Source organism: Rattus rattus, chromosome 1 (genome assembly GCF_011064425.1).
Source record: "Rattus rattus isolate New Zealand chromosome 1, Rrattus_CSIRO_v1, whole genome shotgun sequence".
Classification (NCBI taxonomy): Eukaryota; Metazoa; Chordata; class Mammalia; order Rodentia; family Muridae; genus Rattus; species Rattus rattus.
This window is the reverse complement of record NC_046154.1, coordinates 31,902,051-31,918,767: the sequence shown is the minus strand read 5'-3', so window position 1 is coordinate 31,918,767 and position 16,717 is coordinate 31,902,051. Positions and strand designations below refer to the sequence as shown.

The window sequence follows — 16,717 nt, the reverse complement described above, 5'->3', positions numbered from 1 at the left end:
TGGAGTTACATCTTACGTGAGGATTAGATACTAAAGTCATAAATAAGGAAAGAATTGCATACAGTCAAATTACTTTTTAAAAATTCCTGAAATTGTTGAGAAAGCTGAACGCAAAGCTATCAGTGCACTTAAAATGTTCAGAAGGAGCAAATATGTGCAGAATGTAATATCTGAACACTATTAGAGGAATTTTAATTTGAGGGGCCATAGAGAATAGCTTTTTATTCTAACGAACATATAATACAACACCACTATAATAACTGTAAGCTGCCTTTGTAGTATACATTAAATAGCTAAGTACAATCTGGAGTAACACATGAAAATGGTGAACTCCAATTTCTAAAATCCCATTTTAGACTGGAATTTCAGAAAATAACATTAATTAGAGTATGTTCAAAGAGTGAGTCAAATTCTAAAGTAGCAATATCTTTACCGTAAGATTCTTATGTAACAGTATCAGAGAAACATTTTCCCACGAGACCATTTCCTCTCTCTAGCTAGCGTGGGACAATATTCATAAAAACATAGCTGGATTACTTAGCAATTCTTCATTCAACCACTACCTAAGAAGCTACAATAATGGATATGATGTAACATTTTATAATTAATCTATATTCTATTGATCATGTTACACAATATGATTCTAATTATAAAAAAAACTTCAATGGAAAACTGTGTTATCCATGCATTTTATAGTGTCTTAAATGCTAATTAGTAACAAACTGTAGAAATGCTATCTGAAAGTACTTAGTCTTCTAAATGCTAATTAACTCACCTTTTATCTCCTTAGTGAATTTTACCCGATGAGAATCGGTCAGGGGTCTGGGTTGCTCATCGATGTTGTGAATGTCAAGAACTTCACACATGAACTGAATGACAGGCTGTGCTTTGTAAAAGGCAGTGGCAGAAACTAGGGGGGAAAAAAAAAACTCACATAGTACAAAATCCAAGAAACTTCATTCTAGATTTCCACAATTAACTGTATACAGTTAAAATGATCCCTTGTGTGTGTATATTTACATATAAATATCTATATCTATACATACATTATGTGTAAGTGTTTTCCAAAATGAAGCAGTTTGGTTTCTGAGGTACGAGAACAGAAAGGTCAACTACTACAGTTTTTATCATCTAACTTGCCATGGGTAACCACCCTCGCAATGAAGTGTTTTATGAAACTGGAACCTGTGAAGCCAAAGAATGCCCAAGTAGAGAAGAGTAGATCATTTCCTAAACCAGGCTCCTTATGCTAATTATTTTATTTTTATTTTATTTTTATTTTTAGGTTTTGGAACTATAAACATGGTTAAAAGACTACACATCTCTTTTTCTTCTTCCTTCCCCTCCTCCTCCTCTTCCTCTTCTTCCTTCAAGACAACCATTCATTGTGTAGACCTGGGTGTAGAACTCAATATGTAGGGGTTGGGGATCTCCTCCCCCTCCCCCCCCCCCCCCCCCCCCTCTCCCTTTTTTTTTTCTTTTTTCATACAAAACAAATAAGAAAAAAAAGAATAACCCTCCAACATCCACAAAAAAAAAAAAAGGAAAAAAAAAGAACCCAATATGTAGCCCAGGTTAGCCTCAAACTTACAAAGATGCATCTCCCTCTGCCTCTTTAGTATTGGGATTAAAGGTATATACCACCATATTTAACCTTATATTCTTTTTTTAGGAATAAAAATTATGAATGTATATGTGTCCATGGGAAAGTTGATACGCGTGAGTGTATGGTGACCTCTGAGAACAGAAGAGAGTTTGAATCCCTTAGAGCTGGAGTCACCGGTGGTTATGAGCTGCCCAATGTGGGTGCTGAAGATGGACTTCAGACCGGAAGACTGCTCTTAAGTGTTGAACCGTTTCTCTCCAGCCACACAGCTTTTACTGAAAAATTATAGGAACATTTTTGTGCATAAACAAATACCAGCAAAGAGGGAGGTGGCAATTCACACCATTAATCCCAGCACTTATGAGGCAGAGGAGCAGATCTCTATGGCCACATGGCCAGCCAGGGCTACATAGGGTGAGCCCTGTCTCAGACAAAACAAAACAAAAAACAACAAAGATCCCAAACCAAAAATGAAAACATGCCAGTACAATATATACTGTACACATGGTTTCATATTGTTTGATTAGCCCAGCACACGCTGGCCTGGCCTACTTTTTAGAGGAAACAGATAAAAGAAGTGCATTGTGAAGAACAGGCACCTTTACCTTTCCTTTAATCCCACAGGAGATTTTCCTGCCTGGATGCTGCAGTCACGCCTACTGTTTCACAGTTGGAACTACCATACCAATGCCCACAATGCTTCTTCTACTGCATTTCCTGTTCTCTTCTAACCACTCACTGTTACCATCTCCTAGACTACATGCAGTGACACGGGCATTTGAGATGAAAACTAAACTTTGTGATACAAAGCTTTGAAAAGGATGGGTTGAAATCCATGAACACCGCAGCATTTTAAATTAATGATACGCTTCTGAATACAATCCTATCAGGTATTTTTTTTTTCTTTTCTTTTCTTTTCTTTTTTTTTCGGAGCTGGGGACTGAACCCAGGGCCTTGCGCTCGCTAGGCAAGCACTCTACTGCTGAGCTAAATCCCCAACCCCCTATCAGGTATTTTTAAGGAGGTTCATAACAGGGACATTGATAATTTACCAAATAAATTTACTGCGATCGGTTCTATTCTAAAAAGGTTAAAGAAGGGTTAACTTCTAATGATAAGAGATCTGGGGTTGGGGATTTAGCTCAGTGGTAGAGCGCTTGCCTAGCAAAGCGCCCTGGGTTCCCAGCTCCCAAAAAAAAAAAAAAAAAAGAGATCTCTGGAGCCCTCTGTGAACCTTTCAAACTTTCGATGTTGTTTCATTGTTTCAGACAGCCCCGCTCACTATGCATGTATGACCTTGGACTCCTGTTCATCTTATTTTCCCTTCCCAAGCGCTTAGATTACAGGCCTGCACCACCGTGTCTGATTATGTGGTACTGTGGATTGAACCTAGGGCTCTCTGCTCCAGGCAAGCGTTCTACCCACTGAGCTACATCAACCAAACCAACTGTCCCACCCCTGGCTGGTGTTGCAGGCATGTATCACGATGCCTGCTGACTCCTAATATTTCATAAGCCAACATATATGTTATTGTTTCTTTCCCCTTTCATAAATAGGTTTGAAAAAAGTTAATGTCTAACATTTTATTAACTTTTTTTTTTGTTTTTTCCGGAGCTGGGGACCGAACCCAGGGCCTTGCGCTTGCTAGTGCTCTACCACTGAGCTAAATCCCCAACCCCATGTCTAACATTTTAAAACTACTAAACGAGTAAACTATAAACATGATGATATCTATTAATTGAAGGTTCTGGGTTAATGTAAACCTTCCTTAAAGAGGATACAGATAATGGCCCAAAAAGGCACTTGATAGAACCTAGCAGTGTAGCAGCTCATATTCTTACTGTGCCAGGGCTGGAAAGGAATTTATCAGCTGTCTAATGACAACCCATGGTAAATCCAACTTCGTTTAAGACAAGTTCCTAGTTACATAGTAAAGCAAATGAAGAGAAATCAAAAGTACAAAAGAAGATGATTATACTTTAGAGTAACTATATGGAAAACTAGTCTGTAGATGAATTACTAGGAATGTTGTTATACTTAAAAAATAAACTACATTTTTATATACTAGCAATCAACTCAAAATCTAATTAAAAGGCACATGTGGGTGTACTATGCATTGGGTATGTGTGTGCCATGGCGTACACGCGGCACTCAGAGACAAGAGTTGGTTCTCTTCTTCTGCCATGTGGGTTCTGGGGATTAAACTCAGGTCGGTAGGTTTGGTAACAAGGGTCTTTACTGAATGAATCCTTTTGCTGACCCAGAACCAACATTTTAAAGCAATTGAACAGAAGTCTAAACAAAGGATGTGTAAGAATTACAGAACAAATAGGTACTTTAATACAGAAAGATTTTCAAAATGCTCTAAATAGCAGAGTAAAATACCCTAGCCATGTACACTTTTTCTCAGATTTACTGCCTATTCAAAACAACTCCTACCAACATGACCTAACACTTGTCAAATAGGATGCAACTGCACATGCATGGAAATTAAGAAACTAATGCTACGATTAACACAAAAGAGCAGCGAAACAAGAACAGTCAGGACAATTCTTCGGAATAAGGCAGAGCTGGAGAGAGGCTTCAGTGGCTACTCTGACAGCAGCCAGGTTCAATTCCCAGCACCTGAAGGCTGGCTCACAACCATCTGAAACTTCAGTTGCCGGGGATCAGATACCCTCTTTTGATTTCCATTGGCACCAGGCATACATACGGTGCACATACATTCAGGAAAATCAGTCATACACATAAAATAAAGGAAGTAAATTTAAAAAAAAAATAATCAGATTTGTTACACTCCTATTCAAGCTAAAAGATTATGTAGATAAGAAACTGAGAATAGAAGACCTCCATCTATATGCGCAAACCCGAAATACTACCCAAGGAATTAAATATGTAGAAGAAACAAACACTTAAGGAAAATACAGAGTATTTTTACAATCTTGGAGATAAAGAAGAATGTTCTACACAAGAAATAAGAATTACAAACCATAAAACTGTAATTAAAAAGGCATCATAAACAAGTCTTAGTCAGCTAAAGATTGGTAGAGATGTGTGCAAAATTTACGACAAATTAATATAGAACATGTGATGTTCCTAAATCCCAGATAAAATAAAAAGTGGCAAAGGACATGAAAAGACATCTCATATCTCAAAGTCTAAATGACAAACCACATAAAATTCCATTAATAATCTTATTTACAATTAAAGAGATATATTTAAAAAAACAGTTTAAAGAATCAAGAATAGTACTAAAGTTCGAGACTGGTTCCACAGACTGACAATAAGCCAAAAGGAAAATGAAGCACTTAAAGATTATAGAATATAACCTAATAATTGTGCCACTAAGTGAAAGATATATAAAAATATGAAGACATACATGGTTATTTCAACTCAGTTTCACTGTATTGGAATAGATATTCTTGAAGAATCCCACAACTATAAAATGATATGGACATTAGAATTCTTAGTGTGGCTTGATTTGTGAGAGCAGCAAGAGAGGAAGCAAGGGCTAGCAGGATGGCTCGCCCAGTAGGCAAAGGTGCCATCTGAATGCCACCCCGGACTCCCAAGGTTCTCCAACATGTCCTCTGACTACTGCACACATGCCATCCCCACAAGATAAATAAAAGTATAATTAAAAAGATAATGGGATCTACCTAAAACTTTATAGAATGAAATAAGTTACATTGTAAATACATATGTAGTACAAATTAAAATAATTTCAGTTAATTTCAGAATTCAGTTGAAGTGAAAAATAAAGACGTTAAGGAAGTTTGGGTAAAACAAGATATTACTAATTACTTAAGACTGTACCTAGAAGACAACTGAAGAAAATTAGCAACCTAGGTAATGACACCATGAGTAAGCTGGCTCTTGTGAACATAATGCACTATTAGTTTATTAGGGTTAATTTCATTAAACTTTTACAATATATCCTAAAATACATGCATCTTTTACTAGATTTACTCATTGCTAGTGGATAGTTTTGTTTTTTGCTGAGAACTGAACTTACAGCTTTTACACGCTAGGCAAATGTTCTACCACTGAGATACATTCCCAACCCAATTCCTAATTTTTTGTCTCTGTTGGAAACTTATCCTTTACTCATCTCACAAATTGTATGTTTGTTTAATTAACTAATTCATCCCTGATTGTTCTAGGGATTAACCCAGAGCCTTAGGTGTACTAACAAGTACGCTACTAGAAAACAATTTTTAAAAAGCTCAATAAAAGGGCTGGAGAGATGGCTCAGTGGTTAAGAGCACCAACTGTTCTTCCAGAGGTCCTGAGTTCATTTCCAGCCACCACATGATGGTTCACAACCATCTGTAATGGGATCTGATGCCCTCTTCTGGTGTGTCTGAAGACAGTGACAGTGTACTCACATATACAAAATAAATAGATTTTTAAAAAAATCTCTATTAAAAATAAATCATTCTGTGAAATGAAGGAACAGTGGATCTAGGAGAGAGGGAAGGTGGGGAAAACGGGAGGAGTTGAGGGGAGGCTACATTTGGGTGTATTGTATGAGAGAAGAATAAATAAAAAGAAATTATTCTGATAATGAGAAACAACAAAAAGAGAATGAAAGGGCTAGAGAGATGGCTCAGTGGTTAAGAGCACCCGACTGCTCTTCCAGAGGTCATGAGTTCAATTCCCAGCAACCACATGGTGGCTCACAACCATCTGTAAAGAGATCTGATGCCCTCTTCTGGTGTGTCTGAAGACAGCTAAAGGGTACTTATATATAATAAATGAATAAATCTTAAAAAAAAAAAAAAAGAATGAAAAAGGAGGTGGAAATCAAACTGGAGTGACTCACTGGACCTTACTTCTAGCCCAGTCCTCACTAGTGACTTTTCTCACTGTTAATGAATATATTTATTTATCATGGTTCTTAGAACTGATCCCATGGCCTCATGCATGCTAAGCAAGGGTTATACCACTGACCTTCACTTCCAGTCCTCTGAGCTTCTAATTATTCATCTGTTAAAAAAAGACAAAAGAACAAACAAAAAAATTTCTGGAGTTGGAGAGATGACTCTAGCTTTAAGAGCGTTTAACAACTATTCCAGAGGACCTGAGTTTGGTTACCCAGAACTCATATCGAGGCATAACTTCAGCGCCAAAGGATCTGATGCCCATTTCTGGTCTATGTGGACACAACAAACCATGGTGTATGTACATACTGTGTGTACACACAGACACGAACATATAGAAATAAAGATCAGATACTTCTCAGAGCACTGGAAATTACCAACGTAAGATACCCGCTTGTGCCTCAAACATGGGGGCATCTATTTTCACTTCTGAATAGTTTTCTACTGCCCTTTTCTCTTTTATCTATTGCTTGTAGGCAGAGTTATACTATCCATGTAAATAATTATTTGTACAATAATTCTTTGAAAAGACTATATGAAGCCTCATGAAAATGAAGTTAGGATTTTTCGCTGTGACCAAACTGAATCTGTATGAGGACACAGGAGGGTTGAGGACATTGTTTGATGGTTAGAGGACTTGCCTAGCTCATGTCACTGGATTTGATCCCTAGTACTGCAAGGTAAAATATAAGTAAATAAATAAAATAAATTGACACAACAAAAAGTTACAGATGGAAAAAAGAGAAGTATTTGCAACACTTGAAATAGTAAGGACACGTACCAAGAAAGACTGGATCAAAATTAATAGTCGAAAATGGCAATATGATGGGTCCTATCAAAACCCCTTACAGAGCCAAGCAACCAGAGCTTCAGGGACTAAGCCACTACCAAAGACTATACATGGACTGACCCTGGACTCTGACCTCATAGGTAGCAATGAATATCCTAGTAAGAGCACCAGTGGAAGGAAGCCCTGGGTCCTGCTAAGACTGAACCCCAGTGAACTAGACTGTTGGGGGAGGCGGCAATGGGGGAGGGCGGGGGGGAACACCCATAAGGAAGGGAGGGGATGTTTGCCCGAAACCGGAAAGGGAACAACACTTTAAAATGTATATAAGAAATATTCAAGTTAATAAAAAAAAAAAAAAAAAAAAATAAATGGGCGAAAAAAAAAAAAAAAAAAAAACCCTTACTGCAACTCTAACTTAACACTGGGCAGATACTGATGGGAGGAGTCTTGAAAGGTTAAATGCTACAACTATTACTTGCCCCAGCAGTGTCACTTAGGTGGAGAATGGCTCAGCAATTACACACACTGGCTGCTTTTCCAGAGAACCATGTTTGATTCCCAGCGCTCACACAGCAGCTCACCACCACCTGTAACTACAGTTCCAGGGGACCCAACACCCTCATATAGACATATACACACAACAAACCACCAATGCACATAAAGTAAAAATAAATCGTTAAAAAAAGAAAGTGGGGGCTGGAGAGATGGCTCAGTGGTTAAGAGCACTGACTGCTCTTCCAGAGGTCCTGAGTTCAATTCCCAGCAACCACATGGTGGCTCACAACCATCTGTAATGAGACCTGATGCCCTCTTCTGGTTTGTCTGAAACAGCTACAGTGTACTCACATAAATAATAAATAAATAAATCTAAAAAAAAAAAAAAAAATCGTTAGTACCCAAGAGGGTTCTGTCTCAAAATCTTTCCCAAATCTAACAGTGCTCTAAGAAAACCAAAATTCTTACTTCTGTATTAGTGCCTTATTTATGGATTTACAATGTAAATACACATCACTAAATCCCAGTTCTTGAATTTTACGTAACTGAAAAAATTATTTTTTTCCAGACTTTAGTTGAAGCTTGTTTCTAACTCAACTATATCATTAATTTCTTCATTTTTACTAAGTGATTTTTTTTTGGATAAGTACACAACTTCTCTAATTGCCTTGGGACTTTTCCTTGGACACTAAAAATGTTATCGGTGGTCTTTTTCTTTTTTTCTAAGACATGGTCTTGCTATATAACTTAGGCTGGCCTGGAACTCACTACACAGTCATGTCTTTACTTCTAATTCCCCTGCCTCGACCCTCCCTTGTTAGGATTATAGCAATGGGCTACCATACCTGACTTGGTTTTTTGTTTTTGTCCCCTTTTAATCTTTTGAAATGAGGTGTCACAGCACAGACTAGACTCAAAATTACAGCATTCGTATTGAGATTACAGATGTGTGCCATTGTTTACGTTGGGCATACTATCTTTTACACACACACACACACACACACACACACACACACACACACACGTATATGCACACCTCTAGAACAGACTGTCCATGAACTTGCTGGGTCATGAGGGATGCACATTCCTTTCTTAGATACCTTAAATAGTTCTTCACAGTTATTTTAGTTTCTGACCTCTCACAAGCAGTGTATGAGTCTCTGTGGTGGGGCCGGTGAGGAGGGTTAGCAGGTAATCACTTGCTGCCAACTCTGACCACACAAGCTCCATCCCGGGAACCTGAATGGTGGAAGGAGAACTGACGTCCACAAGTTGTCTTTTGATTTCCACACATGCACCCTGGCACACATCCTCACCACACAAGAAACAAATGTAATTATGATGCCCCAGGGAAGGGGGACCATGGGGAACTGAGGTAGGGGTGAGGGGGAAGGGAATGGGGGGGTAGGAAAGGGAACACCCTCTCAGAGGCAAAGGGGAGGGGGAATGGGCTGAAAAACTCTTGGAGGGGGAAGAAAAAGGAGGGCAACATTTGGAATGTAAATAAATAAAACAATTTTAAAAATGAAAAACCAAAGTCATGTTTGGGCACTGTTAAATATTGCTAGACAAGGTTAGTCACTCTGGGGCTGGAAAGATGGCTCAGTGGTTAAAAGCACTGACTGCTCTTCCAGAGGTCCTGAGTTCAATTCCCAGTAACCACATGGTGACTCACAACCATCTGTGATGGGATCCGATGCCCTCTTCTGGTGTGTCTGAAGACAGCTGCAGTGTACTTATATAAATAAAAATAAGTAAGGATTAAAAAAAAGATTAATCACTCTGAAATGGAAAACCACAGTGATTTAAAAAAAAAATTAGGGGGCTAGTGAGATGGATGGATGGATGGATGGATGGATGATAGGTAGTTGGATGGATGGATGGGTAGTTAGGTAGAAAAGCAGTCTGAGACACAGGCTGAGTCCCAGCCCCTGTCTGGGTCTCGTTAATGGGCAGCTGCCCTTGTGTTTCTATGTGGCAGTTCATTCTCTGAAAAAGGTAAAACAAAACAAAAGCTCCCCGGAAGGAGGATGCCAGCATAGCTGAAGGCACAGGACTGTACCACCAACAGGGGATTAAATGAGTGTCAACACCAAAAGCTCACACAGAAATTCCTCTGGCTAGATTCTCCAACTTGGCTTTCAGAATGCTGGCGATCAAAGAAGGCCAATCTTTCGCTAATCCTACCTACTCTGAAGAGACCTAAGGATTACAATATCCAACCTAAACTAGGGGATGAGTGCACCCTATTATGAAGGTGCAGGTTGATGAGATGACTTTGTGCACACAGGACTTCCATTTGGGGTGTTTAGACACTCCCACTGAGCCCTGAGACATGTTCAGATACCAAGACAAACAAACAAAACTCAAACAAAGGGGAATTTAAGGGGAACGTAAGAATCCAGATTGAGCCATTGTGCTCAGAGAGGTCAAAGAGGCTGATAGAGTGCTATCTTAAGATGTAGTGTCCAGGAAGCAGAAAAGTGCCGCTAATGAAATAGAGATTAAAAAGTGAACGAAGGGAGAAAACTGAGGAAAACTTCTAGAAAGTAGAAAGAGTAGAAACTTCTCTAGCTCAAAATTGAGATTAGAAAGACAAATAGGGGCTGGAGAGATGGCTCAGTGGTTAAGAGCACTGGTTGCTCCTCCAAACGTCCTGGGTTCAATTCCCAGCAAACGCATGGTGGCTCACATCTGCAATGGGAACTCATGTTCTCTTCTGTCATGCAGGCATACATGCAAATTGAGCACTCATATACATACATTTTTAAAATTTTAATTTAAAAAGAGGCAAATGGGTGCCCGGCTAGCAAGCTCAACCCTCCTCCGTGGCTCCCCAGCAATGGGATTACAAATGCTGGGCACTGGTGGCACACACCTCTATTCCCAGCACTCAAGAGGCAGAGGCAGGAGAATTTCTGAGTTAGAGGCCAGCCTAGTCTACAAAGTGAGTTTGACCATAGCCAGGGCTACACACAGAAACCCTGTCTTGAAAAACCAATCAGCCAAACCAACCAACCAACCAACCAAACACAATGGGATTCCAGGTACACGCCACCACACCTGACATTTTAAAACTTGGATGCTGGAGATCTAAACTCAGGTCCTTATGCATGTGTGGAAGGCACTTTATTGAGTCTTCTGTCTCTAGGATTTTTCCTTTCTAGGTTACATTCTGTATTTTGTTCAGACTTAGGACTCTTTCATTTTGCTTAAATAATTTCACATTTTGCCTTTCAAATTTAGGATTATAATTCACACAGAAATAAGTTTTTTAAGATGTGAGACAACTTACTATTTTACTTCTTCTCCACTAACTTGAAATGCCACCTAAGATATTTACAAATTTCCATAAATATACAGCTGCCTTGTTCTCTTGACAAATCTGCCGACCTCTACATTTGCGGCACTGTGGTAAAAATGCTACAGTTTCATAATAAACAGGGCCATTCCTTTTTCTTTAAAACTGTATTGGTTTCTCGTGGTCTTTTGTCCTTCCACACAGACACAGGCTTATTAATCTGGATGTGATAGTACAACCCTTTAATCCCAGCACTTGGAAGGCAGAGGCCACTCTGGTCTATGTAGAGAGTCTGGGACAGCCTAGGCTACATAATAAAAGCCTGTTTCCAAAACAAACGACAATCCAAACACAGATCCACTTGGATTTTATTTTAGTACTGTATTTACAGATCAATTTTCTGGATAACTGATATCTTAGGATTTCTAAATAAATATTACATCATTTGTTTCTGTTTTGTTTTGAAGCATTGCTTCATGTCTTTTGGTTAAATATTGTATTTTACAGACTTCAGAAAGTTTATTCTTGGGTATCTGCTTTTTAATCTAAACTACCTGTCTCTTTCCTATTGTATATTCAGCTTGGATATCACTGTCCTGTAAACATTTCTGGGTTTTCAAGCTCATTGGACTTTCCTTCTCCACACTCACAGATGTGTTCATTCCTTGTTTCCCGCCAGTTCTGCTAGGCAGTGAGAGTCCCCTGGAGAGTAACAGTACTCTGTGTGTCCACTCTACAGGAGACACAGAACAATGATCTCAGGGTAGTACGTGCATTACAGGGGAGGTGACCGTGCTGTGAGAATATGTAAGACAGATACGTAACTCAGACTTATTTTTATAGATGTGATAAAAGCTCATAATCAGGTGACTGAACATAAGGGACATTGTTATTAGATATAATGTGGACGAGCCTGATTCAGTTGGTTGAAAGGCCTAAAAATCAAGGCTGAGGCTTCCCAAGGGAGGAGGAAAGAAGAAATTCCATCTACAGACAACTCTTAGATTATGTCTAAGACGTCTGTCCTTGTCACCTTCTCTAAGGGTTTCAGATTACTACAATTGTACAGACAAATCTCTATGTATCTCCTACCAGTTCTGCTTCTGTGGATAAACTCTTGATATAGCAACAGGCTTATAGTTTATTTGCAAGTATAACTTCTTTAAAAACTTTGTAGTTTCTAGTCTATTTATTTCTAATCAGTTCCATGTGCTGGTAGCCATACCCAAAGATTTTGCTTTTCTGGGAACGGGACTTAAGCCTGCTTTCTTTTCCAGCTTAATCCTTGGAATATATCCTTCCTCTCCATCCCACATTAGGCCGTCACCGTCTCTTACCTGAACTAGTGATTGAGAAGCCCCTTACTGGCTTCTCAGATTAGCCTTTTTCCTCTATCTATTCTCCAAACTGCTGCCAGAGGTCTCTTTCTGGAAAACAAACACGATCATGTCACTACCTTTCTTAAGAACCCGTGATGCCTCCCTACTGACAGGTTTAAATTTCCGTTTTAGTTCATTATCTCCTGTTTTTATTTCTTATTTCCTTCTAGTCTCTTTGTGTTTAATTTTCTAACAGTTTTAGATAAATGCTCAGGTTACTGATGCTTCTCTTCTGTTCTAGCAGGTCATTAAAGTTTTAATTTTTTCTAAGCATTGCTTAAATCAATCATACCTGTTTTGATATATATTATTAACTACCGTTTTGTTCAAAATTCAAATTTCCTTTGTGACTTCTTTGACCAATGGGTTATTTAGAAATCCTTTATTAATTCTGAAAGCTAACCTTTACGTTTTGGTAGAAACAAAACAGCAATTTAGTCCCAATTTCTTCATCTTTTTCCAAGATTCTATACATATCAACAAGAAAAGTACTAAGATTGAGCAATTAACCCCCACCCCCAGAAAATGCCACATTGTAAGTAAATATGGCCCTGATTATTCAGGCTTGCAAAATCTATACAAGAACTCATATCTGAACGCTGGAGAATGTCAATAAGTATAAGGAAATCTATGGGGAAACATCGCTTTTCACTTCCAGAAAGGAAGTGTCCTATCTTAAAAGTCACGTCTGGAACTGAAATGGAGTGGGGGACTCTCAGATAGAAAAAGAGAAAGGATGTATAAACATGTCATCAGGGTATATGGAGAGTAGCTTAGAAAGGATAGTCCCAGAAAGACTACCTTTTTACTTATGATCCAGCTATGATTGCTCTGTAATTTCTTAATTTGGAATAATCTGAACTGCGCAGGAAAGCTATAAACTAAAGGCAAAGCAGAGGCACCCCCAATGGAGTGCAGCATTTACATCACTGAAAGTACTGGAAAGCAGGGGAGACGGAGTGAGGCTACCCACTCTTCTGGATGGAGTCCTCAAGCAGAGAAAGCCAGGAAATTATCTTGCTACTAAAGTACAACTAATGACCCTCCTACCGTCTTCTACCAGGGGCTTCAGAGAATACATCTCATTCAAAGCTAAGCTACAGACAGAAAGTAAGCACCCACACAGAGACAGTACATAAAAACAGAAGAGGCACATCTTACAATCCCAGCACTGGACACCTGAAAGGTGGAGGCAGGAGGATGGAGAGTTTGAAAACAACTTGAGCCATACTATACAGTGAGACTCTGCCTTCACACAAAAAATACAAGAAGCAAAGCTGTGCATCATACCTGAAAAATGGCAAAGCATATGACGAAATCGGTGAAAATTACTTTATTTATTTATTTATTTTTTTTATGTTTTATTTATTTGAGTACACACTAGCTGTCTTCAGACACACCAGAAGAGGACATCGGATCCCATTACAGATGGTTGTGAGCCCCCATGTAGTTGCTGGGAATTAACTCAGGTCGTCTGGAAGAGCAGTCTGTGCTCTTAACCACTGAGCCATCTCTCCAGCCCAAAAATTACTTTAAAACAGCAAAGTCCTTAGGGGGAAAACTATATTAATTTTTTTCTGTCTTCTCATTGTTGAATTTTTGTTGTTTTTCTGTGAGATAGGATCGCACCATGTAGCCTTGGCTGGCCTGGAACTCCCTATGTGGCTCTGCCTGTCCTGCCTCCACAGTGCTAGGACTAAAGGCATGCACTACCGGGACCCACTAAAAAGATCTTAATGAAACTAGGGCAGGATCTAAGAGCAAACACTTTAGGACTCAAGGAATAGGGCTGGTGAGATGGCCGAGCAGGCAGAGGTGCTTACCGCCAAGCCCAATGACCTGAGTTCTATCTCCAGGACCCACACGGTAGAAGGAGACAGAGGAAGGGAGATTTTTGTGAGTTCAAGGCAAACTTAGCAAGTCCCAAGCCAGCCAGGCAAAATGGTAAAAATCCATTCCCTATCTCAAAAACAAATAACAACAAATTAAAAAAAAAAAAACACAGAAGGAAGAGGGAGGAGGAAATGGCCTTTCTAGTATTGCAACTACCGCTTTAAGAGCACTTTGCCCTCTCATTAATTATAGCACCTGAAGATTGGACATGAGAGTTACGTAAAACCCTGTTTCAAAAATAAACAAAAACCCCAAACAAACAAACCACAGAATGCACACCCTTTAAAAATCGAAAAAGCAGTGGGGGATAGGGGTGGAGAATGACACAATCTGCTAAGTCAAGATCTTATTTATCTGGCTTAGTTCATCTATTAAACAGAAAAAACAAAGAGCGAAACAAAACAAGCACCGCTGACCTATAGAGTAAAAGCACTGTATAACATATCAGGATGTACCTATGGGGCTGGAGAGATGGCTCAGCAGTTAGGAAAGCTAACTCCTCTTCCAGAGGAGCCCGGTTCAATTTCCAGCAGCCACGTGGTGGCTACCAGAAATCTAGTACCATGGAATCTAATGCCCTCTTCTGGCCCTCTGCGTACCAGCCATGCACATTATGCATAGACATTCTTGGAGGTAAAACATTCATACTCATTTAAAAAAAAATCTTTTTCTAACTTCTTGCTTGCATTGTAATCCTTTAATCATAAAAGAATGTCAAACTTGCCCAAAAGATATAAAAAGAAAGCCACATTAATCAATAACCATAGCATTTAGAAAGCAGAAATTATTGGATATAAGATAACACAGTGGGACTGTGATGGCGCACGTGTGATCCTAGCGCTGGTGGGGGGGCGGTGGGGGGAGAGTCAGGTATGTCTGTGAGTTTAAGGCCAGTCCCGTCTACAGAGTCATTTCTAGGACAGACAGAGAAAGCCCTGTCTCAAAAAACCAAAACCCAACCAACCTACCAAACAAAAACCCACCAAACCAAACCAAACCAGAGGATTGATTCTTTCTTTCTTTTTTTTTTTTTCCTTTTCTTTTTTTTCCCCGGAGCTGGGGACCGAACCCAGGGCCTTGTGTTTCCTAGGCAAGCGCTCTACCACTGAGCTAAATCCCCAACCCCAGAGGATTGATTCTTAAAACTTCAAAACAACAACAAAAGAGACTTCCTACACTCTCTGATTAACAACTTACTGAAACTAGAAATTTATAACAAAATGAGAAAACAGAACTTATCTTAAAATTTAAGACATAAAAACATTAATAAAAAATTTAAAGTCTCTTTAACAATATGGACTAGCCGGGGAAGGTATGGAGTCTCTTGGGACTCGCTAGTTGAGATTCCTATTAGAACGGTATATAGAGACAGAAGTGGCCACCTCTGATAGCTGTGCTAGGAAGCAAGAGAAGCGTCAGTGAGTTATCAACTGGATACTGTGCCTTGGAATTCACTGAATCAAGAAGAATAGAGTGAGAACAGTCACCAGTTGGTGATCTCTAGTGAAATAAACGTCCTGGGAGTGACGATCAGGTCATACATCAGTAACTGCCAAGTCTGAGAGGGCTGATGAAGAGAGGCCCCTTCACCCACTGCCCTTCTCTGGGTCCATCCTTGCACTACCATTTAGACCCCCAGTAGTGCCTCCGAATAGGACAGAATAAAACACTCATGTCTTCTACCCAAGTGAATCAAACTTTAAGGGATAACTTATTTTACAGAAAATACAGGGGACAGAGAAACCCAGTCATAAGAAAACAAAGATGAACTGGGGATATTCTACAATACGGTTTCTGTGAGAAGGTTTGGTAGGTAGTCAATGAAATTTTAAAAAGAGGAAAAGACAAGGGTAGGGGAAGAAGAGTGATGTGCAAATCTTGTTAATCCTGATTCAGATCAACTAAACAGAAAAAGACATATTTGGGGCCATCAAGAAATTTGATTCTGCTGGCTCTCAGGGTTTCTGAAATATTCAATCTCCTTGGGTGGGAATTGGGGGTGGGAAGTGGGGGGATCCTCTAGAAAGTACCAGAGACCTCAGAGGTGAGAGACTCTCAGGACTCAAAAGGAGGGACCTTAGATGAAATGCCCAACAGTGGGAAGAGGGAACTTGTGGAGTCCACCTTCAGTACAGGACATCAAGTGGAGGGATGGGGTTACCGTCCCACAGTCAAAAACTCTGACCCAGCATTGTTCCTGTCAAAAGAACTGCAGGGACAAAAATGGAGAAGAGCCTGAGGGAATAGAGGTCCAGTGACAGGCTCAAATTGGGATCCAGCTTGAGGTGAGGCTCCAAGGTCTGACACTATTTCTGAAGCAATGGTGTGCTTACAGGCAGAAGCTTAGTGTGGCTGCCCAACAAGCAGCTG

General features: G+C 39.6%; 1 protein-coding gene across 1 annotated transcript in view; it reads right to left on the bottom strand.

The window, feature by feature from the left end:
• LOC116896626 (protein argonaute-3) overlaps positions 1 to 16,717 on the bottom strand; it is a 68,993-nt gene that overhangs the window by 26,807 nt on the left and 25,469 nt on the right. The window contains exon 6 of the mRNA XM_032897913.1: positions 776 to 910. Within this exon, the coding sequence (XP_032753804.1) occupies positions 776 to 910 (135 nt within the window). The remainder of the gene's footprint in view (positions 1 to 775; positions 911 to 16,717) is intronic.